General features: G+C 39.1%; 1 protein-coding gene across 4 annotated transcripts in view; it reads right to left on the bottom strand.

The window, feature by feature from the left end:
• EXOC2 (exocyst complex component 2) overlaps positions 1-26,108 on the bottom strand; it is a 188,585-nt gene that overhangs the window by 135,304 nt on the left and 27,173 nt on the right. For all 4 annotated transcript variants that reach the window (XM_019542506.1, XM_019542496.1, XM_019542514.1 and 1 more), the window contains exons 4-6: positions 24,393-24,519; positions 11,127-11,240; positions 6,397-6,521 (exon numbers count right to left, since the gene is read on the bottom strand). In XM_019542506.1, coding sequence (XP_019398051.1) covers positions 6,397-6,521; positions 11,127-11,240; positions 24,393-24,519 — 366 coding nt within the window. The remainder of the gene's footprint in view (positions 1-6,396; positions 6,522-11,126; positions 11,241-24,392; positions 24,520-26,108) is intronic.

Genomic DNA, 26,108 nt, shown 5'->3' with positions numbered 1-26,108 from the left:
GCGGCTCCCCTAAGCGGTGCCGGAGCCGCTAGCCCGGCATTTCGCCACATCCACTTTCTCTCGTTTATAAAGACAAAATAATACATTTAAATATTTGATCATTTGTGGTAGTCTAGTCACTCAGTGTAAGTCCAATTTTACTAGAACTTACTAGTAAGAGGAGTTGCACTGAAATTGGTAAATTGAGTGTTTGCAAAATCAGGTCCTTTTTCTGGAAAATACTGACAAAAGTTCAAGTTTTCAAGCAGGAGAAAAAACAAAAACAAAGTATAAAAACATGTCCTAATTCATGCTTAACTGAACATTCAAGATACCTGGCAAGGTAACACAGCATTGTACTTCTTTATATGGAGACTTCTTTACATGATCTTATCACAACTTGGAAACAAGTTTAAAATTTTTTTTTAAAATGATTAGATTAGGAAAAGCAACCTGAAAGTAAAGATTAAAAAAGCAAGAAGTGAGAGCCTTTGTTAAAGGACCACTAAAATGAAGACATGACAGGAGCCTACAAGTATTTGAGAATGAAAGAAAATTGGCATAATGAGACATTTAATTGATAGGGAATTATCTTTTAATGGACTAAAATGTTACTATCAGAAAAATCTATTAGACTGTGAAATTGTCTCGCCATAGGAAGCAGAAGAAATGCAATAATCTCAAAGACTTTTAATCTGTATTAAAAAAAGGATAGAGTAGATGTGAACTGTACTTCTGCTCAAAGATTCTATGACTGCTATATGACAGTAACTATTAAGTGAAACATTTTACAAAATTCAAGCCTAAATTCTTTATTGAGAGTTATGCCAAAACTGCATTTCAGCTTCAAATACAAGCTACATTGTAAAGATAGCTTGGCTTAAAACAATTCTACCACTATTTTTGGTTTTCAAGAATAAAAAATATTCCATGCAAGCTCTACTTTATTTGCATCTAAAAGAATGTCAGTATTACAACTCCCAGTAGAAATCAATATCATTCTTATAACCCAATAATAAATTCTTAATATTTCTAAGTTTAAAGTCATTTTTCAATATTAATTGTTTTTAGAAGAATTTGGCTAGATTTTTCCAGGTTTCGGTGGTTACCTCAGACTGAATTGTTAGGAGTCAGGGTAAGGAAGAACTGTGACAGAAGAGCAGTGGGACAACCAACAAGGGCTGGCCAAAGGGTGGCACAGATGGGACAAAAACCCCATATAAAAAGACTGGGACCAGTGATCAGTAGGGACACAGATATGTTGGGGCAGCTGAAGAATAAGGCACTGGAAAGAAGAAACTGGTATGATTGGGCAAATAAGACTGGAAATGGGATGCAAAGCCCAAAGATTGGAATCTATGATTAGACAAGCGAGTACAGTGGAACTTAGATGAGGAGCCAGTGGTAAGGAAGACAAGAATGGGAAGGGGACTGGAATGGTTAAAGCTTGACAGGGGTAGGAAAGGGGATGGGAAACACGAGAAGAATCATAGAAAACTTTATGCTTTACTACTGGATGTTTCTGCAGTGGACGTGAACATCCTGACACTAGTGATGACCCATGTAGTTAATATTAGGATGCCATATAATGGAATATCTTTTTTTTTTTGCATTTTGTTTTGTTACAAACCTTTAAAAAATTACATGTATATACACGCTATTATTGAAAGAGCAGTAAAGCTACAAAATTAAAAAATATTCACAAATTAAAATATCCCTCATTAGATTAGAAATAAGCAAAAACATTTTTTAAAACAAAAGTTGTTGAAGAGTGTCCCTGTAAAAAGTTTACAAATAAGTTCACATGAAAAATGTTATCCAAGACAACCTATAATGGTACTGTGTTCTCACTAAAAATTAGGTTTTACAATTTATAAAAGTTAAGAACATTAATTTGATTTTACTACGTCCCTCTAACTCCTGTGGTACAGGTTCTGAATGTAAGGAAGATTCAAAGTCTTATATCCTCCAATTTTCAACTGCATTAGCATCAGGGTCACACTCAGTGGGTTTCTTCCCCACCCCTTCCCTTCACTGTTTACACTGGCACAAGCTCCAAGTCCCTTTCCTTTTGAATTCTCATAGGAGGTCTGAAAGGAAGGGACAAACCATGTCACTAGTCACAAGCACAAAGTGGCACCAAGATGCTTTCTGCTCCCCCTCAATTTTGAATTCACAGTGCTTATGGTGCAAAAGCAACTGCACCAAGACCTTTTACTTACTTTTTTTTTTTTTTGAGTGCATGCAGTAGACATGATGCACAGAAAGGCCAGAGACATAAATTACACATAAATCAGTATAAGTGATTGGAAATCACTTCAAATCTGTAACAACAGAAGTTCAGTGAACATAAACTGATTTCAAAATGGCTGAAACCAATTTAAGATAAACCTGGATAGATAAATCTTGGAGAAGGTGGTGATTAGGAAGAGTCAGCATAGATTCACCAGTAGCAAGTCATGCCTGACTAACCTGTAGTAGATACACTGGAGGGTAGGGCTAGGATTCAGAATGAGCTAAACAAATTGGAAGATTGGGCCAAAAGAAATCTCAAGGGCTAGGGATAGACATTACACATCAACCAGTTTAAGTGATCAGAAACTAGTTTAAACCTGTAACAGAACAGATGTTCAGTACACATAAAACAGTTTGACAATGGCTGAAACTGGTTAAAGATAAACCTAGTTGAATGTAGTATCAGAGTTAACTGATTTGGGTCAAACTGATTAATGCAATGTCTGTCCCAGAACCCTTTCTGCTTTAACTTAAACCAGAGTTCCCCAGCATCCCAGATGCTTTGCAGCCCTGGGCGGGGCTCTCAGCTACACTGCAGGGCTGGCCCCACCCCTCTGCTCCCTGGCTGGAGCTCCCACAGAGACAGCAGGCACAGCAGCATCTGCCTGGCTTCCCCCTGCCTCCCCTACCCCACTAGTCCCTGCTCAAGCAGGGATTCCCCCTTCCCCTCTCCCAAAGCACAGACCATAGGCAGCATGTGGCATGCTAGCTAATGCTGAGAGGTGCTTGTGTAAGGCAGACAGGACAAAGACAGGCAGGAAAGCATTTGCTTAGGGCTTTTGGGAGCTAATTAACAGCTGGCTGGGTAATGTCCCTCAAATCCTTCCCTGGAAAAAGCTGTTTAAGTCGAGCTTGAACTAATGAAAGAGGCTTTTGTTTTCTTAATGGGCTGATAAACACTGTGTTATTTAAGGGTGGGAACCCCTCCCTAATCAAAGCAGTCTGCCAGGGCCTGGCAATTCCCCTTCCTCACCTGAGATGGTGGAAGGAAAGGCTGCTCTAGTGTTCCCTGGATTCTAGCCTGAGCCACTGCAGGCATGTGCCTGCATTTCTTCAGTCAAGAGGGAATGTCTGCATGGTTATAAACTGGTTCAGCCTAGCCATATTAGACTAACCTGCTAAGATTGAATCAATTCAGGCTCAGACTTTTTGAATGTCTGTCCTTAGCCACAAGGTTCAATAAGGACAAGTGCAAAGTCCTTCACTTAGGCTGGAAGAATCCCATGCACTGCTACAGCCTGGGGACTGACCGGCTAAGCAGCATCTCTGCACAGAAGAACCTGAGGGCTACAGGGAACAATAAGATGGATGAGTCAGTAGTGTGCCCTTGTTGTCAAAAAAGTTAACAGCATACTGGGCTGCATTAGTAGAAGCACCGCCAGCAGATCAAGGGAAGTAATTATTCTGCTCTATTCTGTATTGGTGAAGCCACATCTGGAGTACTGTGTCCAGTTTTGGGCTTCCCTCTACAGAAAGGATGTGGACAAGTTGGAGAGTCCAGTGGAGAGCAATGAAAATGGCTAGAGGGCTGGGGCACATGACTTATTAGGAGAGGCTGAGGGAACTGGGCTTATTTAGTCTGCAAAAAAGACTAAGAGGGGATTTGATAGCAGCCTTCAACTATCTGAAGGGTGGTTCCAAAGACAGTGGTGCTAGATTGTTCTCAGTGGTGACAGAACAAGGAACAATGGTTTCAAGTTGCAGCAAGAGAGATTTAAGTTGGATATTAGGAAAACTTCTTTCATTAGGAGGGTGGTAAAGCACTGAAACAGATTACCTAGAGAGACAGTAGAACCCCCAACCTTGGAGGTTTTTAAGACCTGACTGAAATGATCTAGTTGGGGCTGGTCCCGCTTTAAGCAGGGGGTTAGACTAGATCACCTCCTGAGGTCCCCTCCAAGCCTACTTTTGTATGAGTCTTTGTACTGTCAGACTAAACTGATTTAGGTTAAATCGGTTTATTGAACTTCTGTCCCAGATCCCTCTCCAGATTCAAGTTAACGCACAATTCTCCAGCATCCCAAGATGTTTTGCACCAAACCCCCTTGCAGGGTAGGCAGGTTAGCCTTGGTCCAAGACGTCTGCTCTGGCAGAGCAAGAAGGTGTGCTTTAGCACCCCCCAGCTTCAAGCCTAAGCCACTGGCAGCCATGTTGCTGCATTTCCAGAATCAAAAAAGAACATCTGTTCACTTGATTCAATCTTCTGAGGTTAGCCTGAGCTGCATTAGATTGAACTGATAAGCAATTCCACCTTGGACTTTTTGACAGTCTGTACTTAGCCAATGAGTCCAGCAGACAAAGGATTATGAATGATGCTACTGGAAAACTGCAGGCAGTTATGCCTGGAATTAGAGATAAACCCCTGTTTCAAGCTGAGAAATGCAAGAAATGTTATTAAACCATTTTATTCAAGTAGACCATTGGGGGGCTCAACCCAAATCAGGGTCATGGGGGGTCCTCAGTAGCATCATGAAGGGCTGACATGCACATTCATGCATGCTGCCCAGGAGCAGCAGATGGGGCAGGGCTGCAATGCACAAAGGGGGCAATGGTAGCTCCCCTGCCCCAACCCCGCCACCGCACTCTACTCCTAGAAGTCCCCACAGCACCAGATGGGGAGGTCCTGCTGGTGGCCAATTTAGGGTTGCAGCAAAAAAAGGTTGGGAACCACTGTAGGCTTTTTAATGAGATAACATCCTGTAATTTTCTTTGTTTGGCCAATATTTGTTAAAAGTAATTTCTAACACTGGCTGATTCTCTGGCCCCATCATTCAGGACAATGGTTCCTAGCAACAAGGATCTTAGGAGGAATAACTGCTCACCCACCTTAGTGGTCTTACTGAAAAGCCACATGTTTTAGGATCTGCATTCTCTCTCTTGCAAGTCATTGCCCAGCCTTTCCCAACTACCCAGAGCAAGTCTTCCAAAAATGCATGCAGACATCTACCGGAACTACTATTTATCTGTTCCTGTCCTCATTTGAAAAACATTATGAACTCTAACTAAATTGAAGTAAAAATGAATACACTGGCACTATAAGCAGAAAGGAGCTAGAAGTAATCATCTAAGTCAAATATTCACATTAGTTCAGAAGAGTTAAGACTGGTTATAAATTAGAAAGTCATATATGCTCAGGATATTTAGGATTACTAGAAAAAGAAACAAAGCTTAACTCACCAACACATTAGACATATACAAGAAAGTCAAAAAATGGTTTCAGAAACTGCTGAAGTGACATTTCAGTGCTTGTATTCCACTTATTCCCACAATTGTTAAAGGCCTAAGACAGTTACTAAGCCCATCAATACAGCAACATCTTATAAATGGTCTTAGAACCAATAATTCTCCCTACCTTTATATGTTATTGAAACTTGATATATGCATACTTAGTATTGCTGACAAGCGGTGTTACCTCATACAATGACTGTTATACTACTATAGATATTTAACTATCATGTCAGCAAAAAGATGTTTTAGACCAGAATTTCTTGTGCCTTCGTGAAACTTATTGAAAGCGTAAATCAGAGTTTTTCAGAAATGTCCAGTAATCTGGGGGCATTCACATTCATGCACGTTAAACTTGAGGCACTGTTGGGAGGCCCATTTTCAAAGGTTCAGTGACTGCTCAACACTTCCTGAGAATTAATCCGCAATAAAATGTGTCAAATTTGGCAGCCCAAAATTCAGACATACAACACTCACCAGCCAGCTTTGAAAGTATTGATCTAATTACTTAGGTCAGAAACCTGTGCATACCAATACATCGAGAAGTACGTATGTACGATAACCCACAGAAACCTATGGTAGTTCAAATATTGCCATCTAAGTTTAGATGGAAACATGGCACTGAATCTATATTGCTATAACCTGTAAAACATCTTTTCCATCTGTTTTTTTCAATACATTTTCTCCCTCCTAGATATGCAGATTATGCAGTCTTCCTGGAATTTCTAAGACATTTCTTGAAGACATCTTTACCAGATTTACAACCCATCCAGCTAGCCAACACCTCTGATTACCTGGATTTTTGTATTCTTTAAAACCAATTCTTAAGTAAAAAAAACAAAATCAAATTTCTACATGTATATACGACTTCTTTCATACAATCATTAGTTAATTTACCTGACAGAGCATCTTGTGCTTCAAAAAAAGTGCTGAGACCTCCTTTAACATATGCTAGACTCCCCTCATTTTTCTTGTTGGCCTGCTTCTTCAGGTTCATAACTGCCATTTTAAGTTGGTCAAAACTGAAATTGAGCAAAAAAACACTGGTGTTCATTCACGCAATGAAAAAATGGACAGAAAGTACAAGGGACATGGTAAAATAAATCCATATTGTCATATCAGAGGTTATTTGGACAAGGATATTTATTAGGTTATCTGGAAGTTACCCTGACAAGGAACTGTCCTCTATGCTTTGTTTCTAGAGTTCTAAAAATTCTAAATCAGCAGTTAGCAATGTTTTCAGATGGTGGGCAAGAATGAGCCAGTTGGATTCAGTCAGAGGTGGCCCAGCAAGCACTGGGATCCAGCTGCTGGCACTGCTGCTTCTCCCCACCGGGGGGGGGCACGGCTCCGGCAGCAATGGCAGGAGCACAGCAGCAAGCCCGGCAGCAGCAAGTGCAGTGCTCCCAAGGAGCTCCTGTAAAGTGTATTTAAAATGTGTGTTCGGCATTCGTGAATATTTGAAACCACAAATGCCAGACCTGCAAATAGCGACGGTTTCCTGTATTACTTCTAGTCAACTCCCTTGGACTGGAATGTAAACCCTAAATTTTTACCAGCCTAGGCACATGCAGAGGCAAAACTGAAAGAGCCTAGGTAACATTCAGGCTGAAGAAGAAAGTATGTAAAGAGCTTCAGAGGTCTTCACACTCCAGCAGTTGTGTAAAGAAGCTTTCTGGGTCACAATTTTGGACATAAATGTACTTATACTGCAAATTCTTGTCCAACAGGCTGTCTACTGTTATTCCTACACTTACTCTACATGTTACAGGTATTGCAAAATTAACTGGCTAATTGCACAATTACCTGGAGACCAGCAACATGTGTAAAGTAGCTATCAATAAAAAGCTCCAACCAGCTATAAAGTTAGACCTCGGAAGTATGTACTAACTTTATAGCTGATTGCTATCGAGCTTTAATTTGCATGTGTAGCAGGGTCTCCCCTGCGGCTGAGAGCCCATCAACTCACAGGGCTCCCAGCTGCAGGGGTGCAACCCCTCCCAAGGCCTAGGGATCACAGCTGCCATGATCCCCAAGGCTTAGGGGTATGGGGAAACCCCTGGGCCCAAATGGGACTCTTAGTCTCAGCTGCGCCTCACCACAACTGGAAACAAGAGATCCCTCACCTGACAGGGTTCTGGGTCCAGGCTGCACCTATGTGCCGCCCAGGACCCGCAGCTGACAGAGCTCTGGGGTCTCTTGATCCTGGTTGCGCATGAGTCAAGACCCAGAGTCATATCAGCTGTGCATGGCCCCTGCAGCTTAGAGACCCCTCAGCAAAGGGAACTCCCAGCCATGGGTGTCAGCGTCTTGCCAACGCAGGGAGCGCCCAGAATTGAGCTGCCTCTACACCAGCAATAAGGTGTAATTGGATCTAATGCACAATTGTGATTGTGCCTTTACCTACATGTGTAGAGGAGACCTCAGAGTAGGAAACAGTGGTGTAGGAAGAAAAGTAGGTCTCCCAATTACTTTTAACTGGTTTTTGCTTCCGTGAAATAGTTAACATTTGAAATATTTTTTCAACCAACTTTGATTATTTTCCAAGTAATGATCACATATTAATGACTGATTGCTCCACAGATTACAGTTTTGTTTGTAGTATTCAGGAATAGATCTGTATCAATTTTACTACTTTATTTCATTCTTACTTGATATTTGTGAGCTTTTACTACTGCTTGTGGAGTAATAAAGTTTTAAAAAAGAGAAATAAAGTGAGGGGAGAATAGAAACAGACAACCAGTGCTCAGGAAGATCATGAGGGAAGGAATTAAGAAAATATATATATATTCCTTCCTGGAGACATACCTAAGACAATAGCACCAAACATTATCAATTAAAAAATGTTTAGAAGGGTTTGTTAAAGGAACAAACTAAACTTGTGCTCAGCCAGTCAGAAAGTGATCTCCACCTGCTGGGAGACAGAAAACTACTGGTGTGCTCTGCAAAGGCAGTTCCCCAGAATGATGTCAAAATTTTTGTTTTATTTCCTGTTGCCATCTGCCGGTCAGAAATCGTATTACTCACCATCTGGATTGGCATATTTGAGCATACAGTTAAATAAGTCTAACCAGCAACTTTCAGACTATTGGGTTGAAAAAAAAGGGAACTGTATTGGTTTTGAAAAAGCAGTTTCCATGCTATCTGGTCCACTAATCCAAAGTCTTAGTTTGCTCATATGGATTAGAAGGTTTAATCAGGAAAACAGCTTTGAGGGGAACGCATCTGAACTTCCATCAAGGAAGAACGCAAATGTAAGCTAACCAAAATATCAGAGCTTTGCACAGAGTTCCTGCTCCCTGGGGTTACCAAGCAGCCAGACTTTGCTGTGCCCTTCAGAAAAATAGCACAAAATGATAAGGGAGGTGTAACCTGACACAGTACTGAAGCCTAAAAATTTCAAAGTGACCTTTAACCCCTAACATTATCTTTCTTCCCACATTGTTTTTAAATCTAACCCAATATTACAGCTGAAACATTGCCAGCTTCAACATATCCTTCAAGTCACCCTTGCTGTTATTAGTCTGAAATAATATTTGCATCTTTGACACTTTTTCAAATGTTTATGCTTTTTTTTCCATTCTGCCAAACCTTTACACCTTGTTTATACTGGTCATCATGACAAATATTGTCAGCTCAGCAAACAAGCAAATACAAAAAGCTTTCAGTTTAAAAATAAAAAAATTAAGGTGACCTTCCCCTCTTCCACTGATAAGGACACTAATATCTACAAGTTATGGCTTCTGTTCAAAGCAGTGGACTAATGTAAGAAAAGAATTAGCATAATTTGATGACTAAAAAAAAACGTATACAACAACATTTTACACCACATTAGAATTGTTTTGAAGGAAGCTGTAATTCAAATTATTCTCCAAGGACAGATTAACATTTTGAGCTAATATTGAAAGAAAAATGCAACAAGCTTCATGCTGACATCTTAAATATGTAAGAACTGATCTGATGTAACACAGCAAGGAGTTAAGGAAGGGACCTATGCCAAGCTACTGTAGCCATTTACATTTTCAACTGGCAGCAGTATTTCTCAGTGGCCAAAGTTTTATTCGAGAGTCAATTATGATTTCTTTGTTCCTTCTCAGCCTTCTCGTTTCTGAAGGGATCAACGTCTTTTTCAGCTCCTCACACATCACGCTTTTCAACCTTCTACTGTTTTTGTGTCTTTCCTCTAGTCTCCTTTCAGTCAGTTTGTATTGTTCTTAAAATGTTGGGCCGTAAGGTGGACACAAATGAGGCTCCACCAGCACCAAATGAATGCAAAATAATTTCTTTTTTTTGCACCTTACCAGTTATTCTCCATTTTGTATTTGTGCATTTGATTTCTCCTTCAAAAGCAGTAGTTTGCTCTTCCCATTATGCATTTCATCCTTCTTATCTTCCAACTCATTTCTCCATTTTATCAAGGTCATTTCAAATGCTAATCCTGTAACTGCTTGCAACTCCTCCCAATTTGGTGTCATCCACAAACATTGAGTATATTTTCTATTACTTCATCCAAGTAATTAATAAAGATACTGGCAGGTATCGGGGCTCAAATTTGCCACTTCTAAACTGAGGCGTTCCAATGAGTTACTGTTAAGGAGTAAAGATGGGAAAACTAGGCTCATGGTACTTGGGTACCTTAAGGAAAAATAATTTAAATCATGTTGTGCTTAAACTACATGTTATGCCCAACCACTTTGCTTAAACTATGCCTGTGCCCCTCATGTTAGACATATAATGGAGCAGAAAGTTTCCTCACTATTAAAATAGCTGTCCCACAGCTTAAAAAACCCAAGCAAAAACAAAAGAAAAAAATCATGTTCAAATCTCCATTTCAATTCCAGTATAAATGAATTAAACATCTCTCTCATTTAGATCAACAATCATGTATTTAGTATTCTAGTGTCCTTTATACCCTGGTAAAAAGAATTAAACAAACCATTAAACAAATCAGAAACAAACAAACAACAATAGCACCCAGCCCCCTCTCCCAGGAAAATAGATAAATCCGATTAAGTGTTTCTGGAACAAGTTTTCGAGTTCATGTGATTACAAGGCATTTTTTAATCCTCTCTATTAAATCTATACATTCAAACAACACTGGACCACTGGTCCAGTCAGATTCATGCATGTTCTACTGCACATGCAAAATGTTATGCCTGTGGAAATCATAGATCTTGCAAGCACGTTACATAAATAGTAGTTACAACCCTGACCAAAATTCCAGTAACATTAGGAGATATTCCTATGGATATCTGTGTGTTTTGGATCAGGCTTTATGACATAAAATTCTTTGCATGCAATTCTGAAAACCTGCATGAAACATGATCTTTTATTACACATCTTAAAATAAGGTCATTGGCCCCAAGATCTTAAAAATTTCACCTGGGAACCCATTGGTGTATCCAGTGTTTTACTATTACAACATTTTACAGAACTACTGATTAAAGCCTCTCTCTCTCACTTTGTGTATGTACACTGCCTGCATAAAGAACAACTCTAAGTCCAACTGAGCTTGTGAAGACTACTGCAATATGGAAGAATACTTCTGACTACTGCTGATGTGCAGTAACTGAATATGGGTTCATGTTTTAAAATTCTGTTATTTATACAGTATAGCATCCACAAACCTTGTCATGGAATGGTTCTCTATCAGGTACCAGGCGGCAGAGAAGTTTTCACTAGTGAAATCAGGACTCATCCCAGGGAAGAGAGCTTCCAAATCTTTTTGATGAAATTTGCCCCTGAGAAATAAAAATTATTTATTGGTAAAGTAAGGTAATTGCTATTAAAGGTTATACAGAAAACAGCCCTTGTTCCATTCTTCAAATGGTAATGTTAAATATTAGCACAGGGGTGGGCAAAATGTGGCCCTCGAGCCAGATGTGGCCTGCCAGGCCATTCTATCCAGCCCACGGGGCCTCTAAAACATTTAGAAAATGAATAGTTATTTGCCTCTGGCTGCCTATCATAAGGCCCTCAATGGCTTGCCAAAACTCAGTTAAGTGGCCCTCCGCCCAAAATATTGCTCATCCCTGTATTAGTAGAACACCGTCACAAAATTTTAACATTGTATTGAAACAAACTTCCTACTGAACAATCACAAAAACACCTAAAGGATAATTAAAATCCAAAATTAGATTTGATGCTTTGAGGCCACTAATACATAGGGAAGTTGGAGATGTATAGTACATATGGTACCAGTAATTCTAACAAGTAATAGTATAACCTTGAACATATAGTAATCCTTTAGTAATTTTTTAGACTCTGCCTGAATATTATAATTCACATTTAAACAAAAATATTTTCTTTCATGCAAATATATTACCTTTAACACCTGTTTAAAATACCATGTTAATAAGTGTAGAAGTAGTCTTTAAAATATTTTACTTCTGGGAAAAGGACTACTGATTTAAAAAAGGAATTATTGTATATAGTAGTATAAGAGTGATGTTGTAGCCATGATGATCCAGAAATTATGCAAGGCAAGAACTTCTTAGGGTGGTAGCTTTCACTTGACCAACAACATATGATAAAGAAAATCTTGCATTCAGAAGTTTGTCTAACTATCCCAACTACATAGAACAGAAAAAATATCACCCTAATCCCTGTCTCTCATTATACACAGACATCCAGAAAACTCTTTCTTGGTTCTAATTCTTCCATGACAAAAACTACAGCACAAGCTCCAGGAACTAATTTCTAGAGAAGTAAAAGCCAACTCCCTTTATTGATAGTCCTTTATGCCCTATTATTGTACCAGGTGAAACAGATGGATAGCATAGCACCAAGTGCTATCTGAAGCCTGATCCAACTCAAATTGAAGTCTAAGCATCTCCTCCACTATATCATGCATATTACGCATACACAAATCGTGTGCAGGTGCACGTGTGCAAGTACATGCTACAGATTTTCAAAGCATAAAAACAATTCTGAGTACACACTTCAAAATAAAATTTAAGCTCTGGTTTATAAATATAAACACCCTTGTGATTAATATTAAAACCTCCAAAGGCTAGAAACTGCCAAGAAACAAAGCTGAATAGTATTAAGAAAGGTAAATGTTTCAACTCTCAAAATGGGAATGTCTATACTTGAAGTATGCCCCAAAATAAATGACAATTATCTCTCTGTATATGAATGGATTTGTCTTCTGGATTTCATAGTCTTCTCTTTTCATCAAGTGCAAACCTGTTTAAAATGCTTTTTTTGTCATTGCTTTGAAACAACATTCCACTGGACCAAGTTTATAAAACAGCCCTAAAACCTAATGTTCCCAAAGTGAAAGTCAAGAACCTCTGGGAATCAAGTATTTCAAAAGATCATATTAGTAACAAACACAAATCTGGATGATGGGTGTAATGTCTTCTACATACTGTAATTTACTTCTCAAAGTAAAGAATGAAGGGGGTTAGATAGAATAAAAGAAAGTCCATCCAAGCCTAATGGCCTACTGGCTTAGCATGGTTAAAGCACATAAATTTCTTAGCAAATGGCACACAGGAAGTGATGTAGCCAGAATTCCATTCACAACACTGCTCCCACCAACCACTACCTGGCCAGATATTCACTCGTAGCTGGCTCAACTGGAGTTGACTTTTGGTACAAATCAAGAGCAAGGCTTGTGCTTCGATCTGCTGTAAGATACTTTAACTACATTGCCACCATACCTGGTTAGAAAGAAACTTAACTTGCACTATAACAAAGTTATTTAATATAATGGTTTTGCTTGGGGCTTTTTTTTTTTTTCTTGGTGGGAAAGGAAAAACTTCTATACTGGCTACTGATCAAGAGACACCCCAATATGACACTTTTTATGTTTATATGCATTACAGAAACTTTGTATCTTCCAAATTAGCTTTACATATGAATAAATAAAACCTTGGGCCCTACTAACCAAGTCAAAAGTGAGGCCAGTGTGATGTGAAAGAATTTTGTCCCCATATCACAAAACATTAGCAAACTGCCTGCCAATTCACAGGAATATGAGGATGAAAGTAACTATTTACAAACAGCACCTTCATTATCAATACATCCATACCCCAGCTCACCAAACACTGACAATCCCAGAAGTAGCACAGTACATGGAGAGTAAAAAGATTCCAGAGATGACTTTCTACACCTAGCATCATCCTCCTGTCCAACAGCCAAGCTCATTCCACTGTATTCAGGGGCATGGGTGTATCCCTCCACGAAAAAGTATGGGGAATAAGGTGTTTTTATCCTTAGTGACATGACATACACCATTTATTTGATGCAGTTTCTTATACTGCATGCATATCCAGATAGTCAACTGCTGTGAAACAGAAGAGCTCTGGAATAGTTTCGTTTTAAAATATTGGTAGATGTATACAAACTGCCATAATTATGTAATTAACACCATTTGCTCTAAATGAAAGCCTTAATTTAAGAAAAAAAGAAAGAAAAGAATTCAAATACATTTTCCTGAAAGTGCAGAAATAATACAGTCTTCTCCCATACATAAAACATTTTTATTTTGTCAAAATTCTCAAATCAAAAATCACCTGAGACATTAACCACCCAGTTCTCTATTCATAGCTGCATCCAGACATCATAAAATAGCTCAGTTCTTTGCCAAAGAAAGTTTTCAAGAGCACCGGCCAAAAATGAAGTCATAAAAAGTCAGGCACAGACCTTGAAATAAAATCTCTCTCTCTGAGACATATGAGCTACACACTGCTGCTAAACTATGCAAAACACACTGCAAACAAACAAAGAAAACTTCCAGTATTTCACACTTGCGCTTGAAATTGAACTAGAAGGCCAAAAATAAGTGAACTAATGAATCTAAAGCAAGCTATTGAAGAAAACACTAAAATGTGTAACCAGCCTTTCCACTGGAAATGATGATAATTAAAAACTATTTAAAAACAAAAGCTATTTGTAGGCATATTTCAAAAAGGCAAAAAGAATTGTAAAACATACTGCCAAGGTAAGCTACACTTGATCTGACCCTACATGCATTATTAACCTAAAATGTTGAAAAGCAAAATGCTGATTAAGCTGTAAATCTAAGATAAAAATATGCTCAAAAGTTGAGTGTTCCATGGAAAAAAAAGTTCCCCTTGCTTCACCACAATTTACATGCAGGGAACTATTAGAAACAGCAGTCATAAAGAATGGCATAGACTATGCACTGGCACAGAAACCATTTACCAGTTGCACTCTCTTTTTATAAATTTTCTTTAAAAATTTTGAATAGAAGCAGCAGGGACAGAGGCAGTCAAAAGAAACACATAGAAGGAAAAATAGCATGATAATAAAGATGGCAGGCAACAGTGGAAAGCCCAAATGCTTCTCTCTGCCCTAGATAAAAAAAAGTACATGTAACAGCAAAATGGGTATGCATAAGTGAGATCCCTTAAGTTACATTTTGTGTATACTAACTGGGAAATATTGATTGTTAGAGGTAACTGAGAAAATACCTCTTTTTTACAATTATTTATACAAGAACATTTATGATAATATTTTTTAAATAGTATCAAATACAATGGGCCACAAGACTTTAAAAACTCTTATACTGTGGTGCTCACAAAATCCATACCAAAAAACATGACTATATCATCTTAACCCTTGCAGTCAAAAATCAAGGGTTAGACGCATTTAATCTAAAAATTCAACCGTTGTTGGAAAAGAGAAGATAATCACAGTAGAAATAAGTGTCAAAAATCACTCTTGATAAATTTACTTAACATGAAAAAAAAAAAACCCCCACACAATTTATTCTTGTGCCTAGAAATCATTATAACGTGTTTCTTTGTTTGATTATGCAGGTCTCTCTCAAAACACAAGGTGCACACTTACATATCACACACAAGAACACTCTGGGAAATTTTGACCTTTACTGCAATGATCTGTATATTCCCCAGTCATTTTGTTAAGCTTTTAATAAGGTCTGAAAATTCATTTGGGGTAGCAACAGTCAAAAGGAATACAAACTGAAAAAATACGTATTTTTTAAAATTTGGCTGTCTTAAATTATGAAGGGATTTTCTGAAGCATTTATTTTGGCACTGAAGGCTATAAATTAGATACATGAACAGACTATCACAGATATGGCTGACATGGTACAGCAAAACCATAAAATATGCATGGGATTCTGAAAAATCTTTCAACATATAGCCTGAGTTAACATACAGCAAGAGAAAATAAGGTTATGTTGTTGACAAGTATTTTGTCCAATAAGAGAGATAACTCTAATTTAATAAGATTAATCAAAATTATTACTAGTAAATAAATATATCTGATTAAGGTACCCCAAAAGACTGGCTCCACATGCATACTGTGAATATTTCATTAAATTCTACTAACAAATTATCCTCCAAGTACTAGTTTGCTACCTCAAAATACTAAAACCAGACAACAGGAAGCAATTCTACTGGTAATAGGCTTTTTCTCACCCGAGTAATAAGAGCAGCACATTGTGTAATGGACATCTGTATGAAGCCGAGGATCACGTTGACACTCTACAAAAGTATCAAAAATCAGCTTGCATCTAAAAAATCACTATAGCTAATAAGGCAGAAGATAGAGTCAAGTAGTATAGTACATCTAAATAGGAGAGGTGCACAGTAAAAAACACCTTCAAAAGGTATCATTAGCAGTTCTCACAACACTGTCACTGATACCTATACAGCAGAGAGCAGTGGCCCTGGACCTCATCAGAACAAGACCTCAAGAATCTAGTAGGCAGGATTGCCCTCTTGGAGAAACCACAGCTTTGACGTTATCTCCCTTGACAGACACCTTCAGTGGAGCTGGAAGACCTGTGGGCTCTCAGATTTGCATTCTGTCATGCCTTTCGTTTGTTGAATCTGTGTTCTTATTAAACATTTCAGTCTGGTTTTCGAGTTCTGTTGCCCCTTTTACTGCAGTGGTTGGGTGACTCTATGATGACATACTAAGAACACAAAAGTATTAAAATTTCATATGATGTTCATATTGTAATTACAACAAAATTAGAATTTGCATTTGAGCTTTCACATACGCTTGCTAAACTGAAGTGTGTTCTGGGCACGATTCCTACATATCAGAGTGCTGTAAGAGTCCATGCGTCTTGTTAAAACACACACATATATATGTTCTGATTGAAAATCTAGGGACATAGGACAAGGGGTCTCATTGGCCACCAAGTCTAGCCTGTTCACCAGCGCTCATCAAGCAGAAGAATCCCCCAAATTGCCACTGCAAACCCTTGCCCACAACTACAAGGAACACCAGTTGAACTACCAAGAACTCCCTATAACAAGATATGCAAAAGGCAGGGCAGGGCGGCACTTGAGAGTAAATCGTTCAGAGACACAAGCTTTTGTGGGCCGCAGCCTACTTTGTCCATTGAAGCAGGCTGCAGCCTATGAAAGCTCATGCCTCTCTGAATAAAAGAGTCTCTAAGGCAGTGGTTCACAACCAAGGTATAGTAGCAGTGCCTCAAGATCCTTCCAAGGGTAACACAACGTTAGCACTGTTCGATATGCAAACATGGTTCATGGGATAAACCCAGAAATTTCCAACAGGAATCCATAGGATTAAAAACATTTTGACCTGTTGTGATCTTTTTGTGCTCCTTGTAACTAATTTTTGTCATCAAAAGCAAATGAAAACTAAGAGCTGCCATTTTCCAAAGGGTGCCTAGATCCTAAAAAGGCTGAAAACCACTGCTACTCTCTGGTGTCACCTTGCCTTGCCTTCTGTCTAATTTCAGATTAACACAGATAACTACCTCTCTATTCATGTAAGATATGATTATGTATTCATTTATACCATTTGGACCCAGCAATCCTAATTTTACTCTAAACCATCAGCACAGTATCCCTACCATTCAACTGTCTCAATTTAATTCATCAAGATCCACATTACTCTTCTTGAATTCCATGACCATGCCTGCATTTCACAGAGTATTGTTATTATTATTTATAATGTTCACAAAGGCTCAGTCAAGACCAGACTATGATCTTTGTAAACACAAGTCACAGATCACTACCCTGAATTTAAGATGAGATTCAACTTGTATGCTTAAGAGCGATAAGAGATAATGCAGACTAATAAACTTAGACAAATTATGCTCAAAACTGGATGGTTATTACAGATTTTTTAGGGGTTTTATTAAAAGATGCACTTAAGTTTCAGGAATTGAGTTGTAAATGTATTTATTTTGTGGTGCACACAGAAAAAACATTCGGAAAGACTGATGTCAACCCCTAAACTGAATACAGTCACTAAAAGGTAACTTAATTCCAAAGGAGTTTATAGGTCAGGAGGAGCAGCTTAAGTAAACACAGATTTCTGAATGGCAACCAGCATAAACAAGCCAAAATTACAGTTACTGTATGATCCCTCTCTGTCTGGTATCAGTCAGACTCCTAGAAGCAGGGCTTTGTACCAGATGTACTTTGTTAATCGTGCATACGAGGAGCCCAACATAAAGGACACTGGCGTAGACTAAACAGGACAAATCAAAGGTGCTAATGAAGACTTTTCTAGAAGTAGGACAGAGGGAAGGATGTACTCTGGAAATAAACCTGGAGTGGAGCAGTGCTGATTACAGTATACATATACTACCCAAAGGATAGACCAGCTTCTGACCAGGGGAAAATGCTGAGAGAGAGACCCAGTCAGACCATGAGAAAAGTAGATTGTTAGGCCCGAGGTGTTGCATACAGTAAGCAAAATATTACATTGTGTGTACAGTATACTATCTGGACATTTATATAGTGATTTTTACCTGTATGCTGAAATAAAAAAAACAAGAGAAATAAAAAAAAATGCAAGTTTCTATGAGGTATCTGCCGCCATTAACACCCGAGTCATCTTTACAGAACAAAAAAGTGTATGTTGTATTTCTATACAAGGCATAAGGACAGTATACTAATGAAATGGTCTTCTCCATCACAGAAAAAAAAAATTGGCATATTCCATTAGGTGGCAGCATAAGATCAGAGTGGTGTATCTTTCTGGCAGAAATATTTTGGACGCCAGCCCTGGGAAGATGTAAGCATCTGTACTGAGTGGGTGGATATGGAAGTATGTGGAATGTACTTAGCATGTCAGCATTTGCTTTCATGTACAGGACTGATCTTCAGTAATGACCACTGCTGCATGCAAAACAACAAACATTACTCAAAAAGTTTCTAACCATACTAGATACCAGTTAGGTCTGATTGCAGTTGCTGCTTTGCAGGAAATAAGTTTTCATGGTCTGCCAAAGGGTGGTTGGGAAAACAAAAAAAAACCCCTGTAGAACATACTGTCTTGATCACCTCTTGCAAATAAAGTTTATTTACATGTTCATTGCTATGGCATGGGAATCATTCAGAACAAGTTACAGGAAGGTCCCAATTTTCATCCAATACCATCATGAAATACTTACTAAAAATGTGTCTGGAACTTCAAAATTCTAGGCACTACATCTTCCAAAAATTTTGAATGGGGAAAGACAGGGAAACCAGTAAACATAGTGGCCACAACTTCATGTATCGTAGAAAGCAACAATCCTTGGAGGTATGTGAGAGGGGTGGGGAATTAAATATATCCACCTTCCACTTGGATCCCTACTCCCCTCTGCAGACAAGCAGACAGACAATAAAATTATTTTTCTTGTTATCCTACTAGTTAATAACTACTTTAATATGCTTGTTGAATTCTCACCTTATAAACATACCAAAAACCTGGCTAAAGCCTTTCTGGATCACGGGAAATATAAATCTAAATAATAGTAACTACAGGAAAAACGACATGAATTTAGGATTCAAAGCTGGATAGCAAAATCTCACATAATTTGAAGCTGTTTCTATATATTTTTTAAAGTTAGAAAAGGCATCAAATGCAAAGACAAAAACAAAAACACCCCTGTCCCCACAAATGCCTAGGAACGTATTAATTCGTAAATACAGAATCAGAATAAAATCTGAACAAGAAAACCTTTATGATCTCCCAAACATGTCTCCTTGGAAAGCCAACTTAGTTTTTTTCCAGCAGTTAGTTACTGTCTACAAGCAGGAAGGCACCACGTGAACAAAGAACATAAATTGGAATCTTTAAAAATATGAAACAGTCAAATACTCTCAATAGATACTAACAGTTAAACTTGCAAGTTGAAAACTAGTGGCTGAACACTAAGCATTCCTATAAAATACTTTAAAATTCTGACTTGTACGTAAGTAATAAGGAAAAATTGTACAAATGTCACATTTTAAAAGAATGATAATACTCAGACTCACCCCAGAGATCACAAGAGACTCCAATTTCTCTGATACATTTTGCATACATATAAGAACAGTGTCAGTGAAATTAGATGTTCCAATCACTATGGCCTTATAATTCACCATATAAGAGCCCTCTTTACTTACGCCTCTTTATTTCCAAATTAATCATACTACACCTTTTTCAATATTTTAACTATTTGTATGTATGGAAAAGTGAACCAATTTTCTGAAAAAAACATCTGTAGGTCAGAAAAGGACTACTCAGTTCACAAAACTAACTTACTTACGCCCTTGCAGAGGAACCATGTAGGGGGAGCAGGGGAACATTTAGGTAGGGACTGAGCCTGAGCTTATCTGCTAATCTCCTCACACCTCGTGGCGTGCTTCAAAGGATCCTGTTGGATCCCCACTGAGAATCACTGTACTAGAGGTGGTACATTCCACAGCAACAAATCACTGCTGTGTGACCATGGCACATCCCTGCAGCTTCAAAAATTTTGCCTGAGAAATGCATCCTAACTTGTTAGTGGTTTTTTAAATATCTTACGAAAGTCAGAGATATCAGAAATGGTAAAGATCCGTTGTCTGGGGCTGGGCTCTTCCCAGCTGGGCAGATCTGGGGGCACTCCCCACCCCCATGCCCTCCCAGACAAGCAGTGGTTAGCTGCCAGATGAGCACCAGATGAGCAGCATGCAGCAGCAGAAACCAGCCCCCTCCTTTCCTGCATGATCAGGTGGTAAAGATATGTAGTCCAGGGGCCTAAATCCAACCCACAGAGACATGACAAGTGGGCCCATGGGGCTCCCCACTGGTTGGGAAATTTGGTGGCAGGACAGTAGCAGCCATTGATACTGCCACCCCTGCCCTACTGCCAAATACAAGTCCCACACGACTAGATTAGGCCCATAGACACACCTGATACCTTTCATCCAACCCATGGGGCAGAAAGGTTTGGCCCTACTGATCTAGTCCATCTTCCTAGTAATGCATGCTTTATAGTACTATTTAAAACTATTCTAGAAAAAGCCATTTTGTTCGAGAGGTGTACTTGGTAGCCATGTTGGTCTGAGACAAAAAACTAGAACTCTTGGTTCCAAAATGATAGTTTTTGGTATCATTTTGGAAAATTTAAGTATCATTTAAGGTATTATTTTGGAACCAAGAGTTCTAGTTTTTTGTATGTCATTTTGTTTGAGAATAATTTTAAATAAATACAGGCAATGAGACAGTTTTCACAACTCCTCCGGAAGATAACTGCAGGACTAGGGGCAGATACTGATAACCGATTTTTAAGGAGGCCTATCGGTCAATACCAATCCAATTTCTGATACGCAGCTCTTCAACTCGAAGAGCTGAGTCCAGCTGGTAAGTCTGGTGTGGTGGAAGGGGAGGGAAGGTGTGGGTGGGGGCAGATGAAGGCCCCTGTGGTGAGGGAGGGAATGAGTCTGGGGCTGATGAGCCGGGGCAGGGAGGGGGGCAGGACAGCGTGGGGGGGAGGGGAAAGGTGCCCCCAGGATCTGCTCAGCACGGGCTGCAGCTACAGGCTGAGGCGGATGCAGGACAGAGGCGCAGCTTGTTGTGGTGGTGAAGGAAGGGAGGGGGGGCGGCGGCTCCCACTGCTGTATGAGGCTCAACCAGTGCTCGTCTGGCACCTAACCACCGCTTGTCTAGGAGGGCATGGGGGGAGGATGCACCCCAGATCTGCCCAGCTGGGAAGATCCAGGCCCCAGACTGCCATGCCCTGTACACATCCAGGGACACATGCCCCCCCACCCCCGTCTGGAAGAGCGGTGGGAGCAGTGGCAGAAGCCACTAGATGAGCACTGGATGAACTATGCGCAATGGTGGAAGCCACCGCCACCTTCCCACACCTACCCAATAAGCCGTGCCTCCGGCCCATGCCCACCCTGGCCCTGGCTGGGCAGCCCCTGCCCCAACCTAAACACCACACCTTCCCTTACCACGAGGACCTTAATCTGCCTCCCCCCCACACTCTTTCCCCCTCCCCTTCCCCTTCTATCACATCAGACTTACCAGCTGAACACAGCATTCCAAGCTGCCTGCTGTGCTCCTCATTGCCTACGTGCTGTGCTGGGGCTGCACGCATGCATGGGCATTTATTGGACAAAATATCAGCAGCATTGGGCTGATTTCCAATACAGAAAGTTTTCTTTATATCGGTGCCAATCTGGTATCTACCCAGGACAGTTTCAAGTTTTGTTCTAATAACTAGCCTCAGATTTCTCTTTCTGAATTTTATCTCAGTCCTAGCTATGCTTCCTCTCTAATTCTGCTCCTGGTTTTATTACTGAAATATAAATCTTTACCACCTACTTAAAAAAAACAAAACCCTTTACAAAATAATTTTTGCAGTTCAACAACCATTTTTTGTTCTCCAAAACTTCCTCCACTTTATTAGAAGGAAACAAAAGCACCTTTCTTGTAAAGAGTCTCTCAAAACCAAGCACATAATATCCTACCTAGTTAGTCATTGCTTTTTATGTTGCGTAATGCATTGTTCATGTATTGGCCCTCCAAAATTTCAGACTTTTGGGGGGGGTTTTGTTTTTACATCTTACTACTCTATCATCTGTGCCCTTTCCCTGATAGCTGTTTATCAGAATTTTACCTCACAGAATCCTCATCTCTAATTGATATCTGTTGTGAGGATTATAAATTTGCCAAATATATCTTGCATTTTTCAAGAGAATTTCATTTTGTTTTTCCTTCCTTTTTTGTTTTTAAACTTACATTTAAGTCTTTGTAGCATCTACAGAAGGCATAGGCATTACTATACAACTCCCTTCCCAACTGCTTGGTCAGTCAGCCTTTCTAATAAAACAGGTTTTTAAAACCACTAATTTCAAGTTACACATTTAAAACAAGGAATAAAGGCCACAACTACTGAATGGTGGCTGAAAGGGTGGTGTATTCTACAAAGTAATGCTGAAGATTACTTAGCAATCATAGCAGGCAAGCATCTTGACATAAGTGCCCAGAAGGATGCAGGGTTAATTTAATCTTTGGACATAAACAGAAGAGTAGTGAGTGAAAGCAGAATGCAGCTTATCTGTATGTAGCATTGGCAATACTGATACTAGAATAAAGTACAGAGAAGGAAGTTGGAAAATTGAAAGTGGTAAAGAAAAGAGCCAAGTGTCAGTCAAGGTCTGCCTGGAAAAAACTGTGTACTGAGACAGAGAGGTCGATTTTTATTTAAAAGAATTAAAAAAAAAAAAGAAAAGAGAAGTGAATTAAGTTGATTATAGTGGACAAATACATTCACAAGGTAAGATGTTAGGTATTACAGGGCCCTGGAATTTTGCAAAGAAAGGCATAACAAGAACAAATAACTGGAAGCCAGACACATTAAAATCCATTACACGTTTTGAACAGGGAGGAAGACTAACCACAAACTACCCCAGGACACAGTGGATCCTCCATCCCTTCATGTCTTCAAATGAAGACTGGATACTTTCATGGAAAACACGCTTTAGGAAAATACCAATTAGTGTGTTAAATACAAGGATAAATGGGTGAAAATGTAATGGCCTAGGATGTACAAGAGCTCAGGTTAGATGATCTAATAGTCTCTTTTGGCCTTAAATCCATGAACTTGATTTTTTTTGGATAGTTACAAATTACTGATGGAACAGAAAGCAAGAGATGTAATATATTTGTGTTGTGACAGAAAATTCATCATCTCTCTGTCAATATTTTACTAGGACTAGAACCCATACTTTGGAAAAGCATAACTTCCAGGACTATAGAGTGGCAGAACTTCAAGTATTTTCTAGAAATCAAGATATTTAAACCATGATTTAATTTTTTTTTTTTTTTTTTTTTTTTTACAAGGTCAAGATTAGACCTTTCAGATTTCCTGACATGCAGGTCACATGCCATTCTGCCCTCATCTTGAGAGAAAGCAGGATACTGAAATAATGTATATTCCTAAGAGCCAGGGCAGCAAAACCACACATCACAAACATGCTACGCCTTCTGGACAGAAGAGGTCCCACAGCAAAAGAACTTGATTTTAAATAGCCTTCATTTTTGGAGGGACCGATAGCTTGATCAGGAGAAACACTGTTTTTAGGGGCTGGTTAATTTTTGGGTACTGACAGCATTCCTTTAAAGCCCCCAGATAAACTAAATGACTTATTATAGAGCTTCTATTGCAGAAAAGTTTTATAATGTCTAAAGTATTTATAACAAAAAGGAAAGGGGTTTATGGTTGGAAAACCAACATTATTATTTCAATAAAAGCAAACTACTTGATGGATCCAGAAGTTGCATTTTACAGTACAGTTCTAAGAACAGATGGCTATCTAAACATCCTTAAAAGCCCCATGAAACTCAAATGCAACACTAAGTATTCTAAAACTGAAATATATAAATCCTTGGATCTTACGGTTATTTACCAATCCCAAAAGTCTAAACATCACAAGGTTCAATGAACTAGGCTTTCAGATTAGCTGGAGTGCTAAGTAATCACACACAAAAAAAGTTAGAATTCCCAAACAATGCACACTATTGATTACTGGATAGCATGACCAGAAGCTAATACACATTATCGGTCTTCTGTGACTCAGGCTTAAACTTTGCTGGAATTCATGTACTTGTATATTGAGAAAACCACTAAAAAAGGTGGATTAAAGGCCTTTGGTACTCACTTGTCTATCTCAATACCAAGTGGATTAGCTGGACGTAGGGACAAGGGGGGCATCCCTTTGTTCCTATCAGTGCGCATGCCATAATAGTTCATTTCATCAACCCAGACAGCAGACTGATCCAAGATACCTAGGGAAAACAAAGCATATATCCTTAAAACAACAAGGGCTGTCCAGCACCATCAGCTTCTGACATACTGAATTAATTTGAAAAAGCCAGATAAATATAAAATGCGTGCCTAGGTAATATTTTGGAAGATATGGGACAAAACAACCTGGATACAATTTATACTAAATTATTTGATTATAGCTGGTAAAAAAGATACCAATGGCAGGGCATCGAATATTACATCTCACAGTGTACTGTTCTATTTAAGTTACACTACCAATATGCACAAGGTAAAAATGATGGTAGTTAGTATTTATACAGCATTTTACTCTCCACCTACAACCTTGTCACCCACTGTTTTAAGAAGGTTAAGAATTGATTTCAAAAGGTGAGTTTCTTTCCAGAGTATTGAGAAAGAATCCTCCTTTTATATTATACAGACCAGACAGCACAAAGACAATTCTGAGCAAAGTCAAGCCCGTTCACTAATGATTAGCCCAAACATACAAACTCCTCAACTAGCATAAAGCAAACAGAACCAGCTTCATCTGCACAACTCTGACACAGACACTATGCAAAGGCCAAGGTAGAGTGGATGACTCATAGCAACTCTTGGTGCCTGAATTGTGGTGTTGCAACCAGTCTCTCCAATATCACCTTTGATTTTGGTATTTGTTTATTGCTCTTCAATATTTTCCTCATTTCACAAAAACCATCAATTTCCCCCCTCTTCCCCTTCAGGTTTTCCTAATAAAGCTTCCACTGGTAAACAAATAGTTAACTTACCTGTTGGTTTATAAAATAAATTTGAAAAAATAGCAAACATGAGCAAACCATGTGCTACTTATCAGCCACAGGAACTGTGGAAGAGGAACAATTACCTACATTATTGCTTTTGTGAAATTAAATTGGGTATATTAATTTTTCAGTGAACAAATTTGAAAGTGACATGATTTAGAATTCAGAGAATATTTTGATAAGATTTCGGATGAAAACTGCAGACTACTGTTTGAGAACATCATTTTAATTATTAAATACCACAAATAAAATATTCCAAAACAGTATCTTCTTAATTTATAGGGAGGACTGAGTTTTACTTACTTGAGCTTTTCTCAAATATTAGAGTACTCTGAATATCAGAACAATCCCCAACAATTAGATCCCAAACCCCCTAAATCAGGGTTTTCAACCTTTTAAAAATAAGCATATGCCTGGTGGCCCCTTTTTTAATAAGTGTACCCCCCAGGGGGTGGCAAGTGGCTGGACACAGAGTAGAGGGGGCAGAGATGGGGGTGGTGAGTGGCGGCAGTGCACCCCTGCTCTCATCCTGCCCCAGCCCTGCTCCTGTGAGGCAGTGGCACAGGGTGGTGGCGATCAGTCCCTGCCTACCCCTGAGTATCTCCTGGGACCTTTCAAAGTACCCCTGCTATACATGGAAAATGTATACATTTGTTATAATGTTCCAGGTATAGAATCTAATTATAGTTTCATAGTTTCTAGGGTCGGAAGGGACCTGAGCTGATCATCAAGTCTGACCCCCTGCCATGGCAGGAAAGAGTACTGGGGTCAAGCGACCCCAGCAAGATGTTCATCTAGCCTCCTCTTAAAGA

The sequence above is a fragment of the Crocodylus porosus genome, unplaced genomic scaffold (assembly GCF_001723895.1).
Source record: "Crocodylus porosus isolate Cpor-Errol unplaced genomic scaffold, CroPor_comp1, whole genome shotgun sequence".
Lineage (NCBI taxonomy): Eukaryota > Metazoa > Chordata > Crocodylia > Crocodylidae > Crocodylus > Crocodylus porosus.
This window is presented reverse-complemented; position numbering and strand designations above follow the sequence as displayed.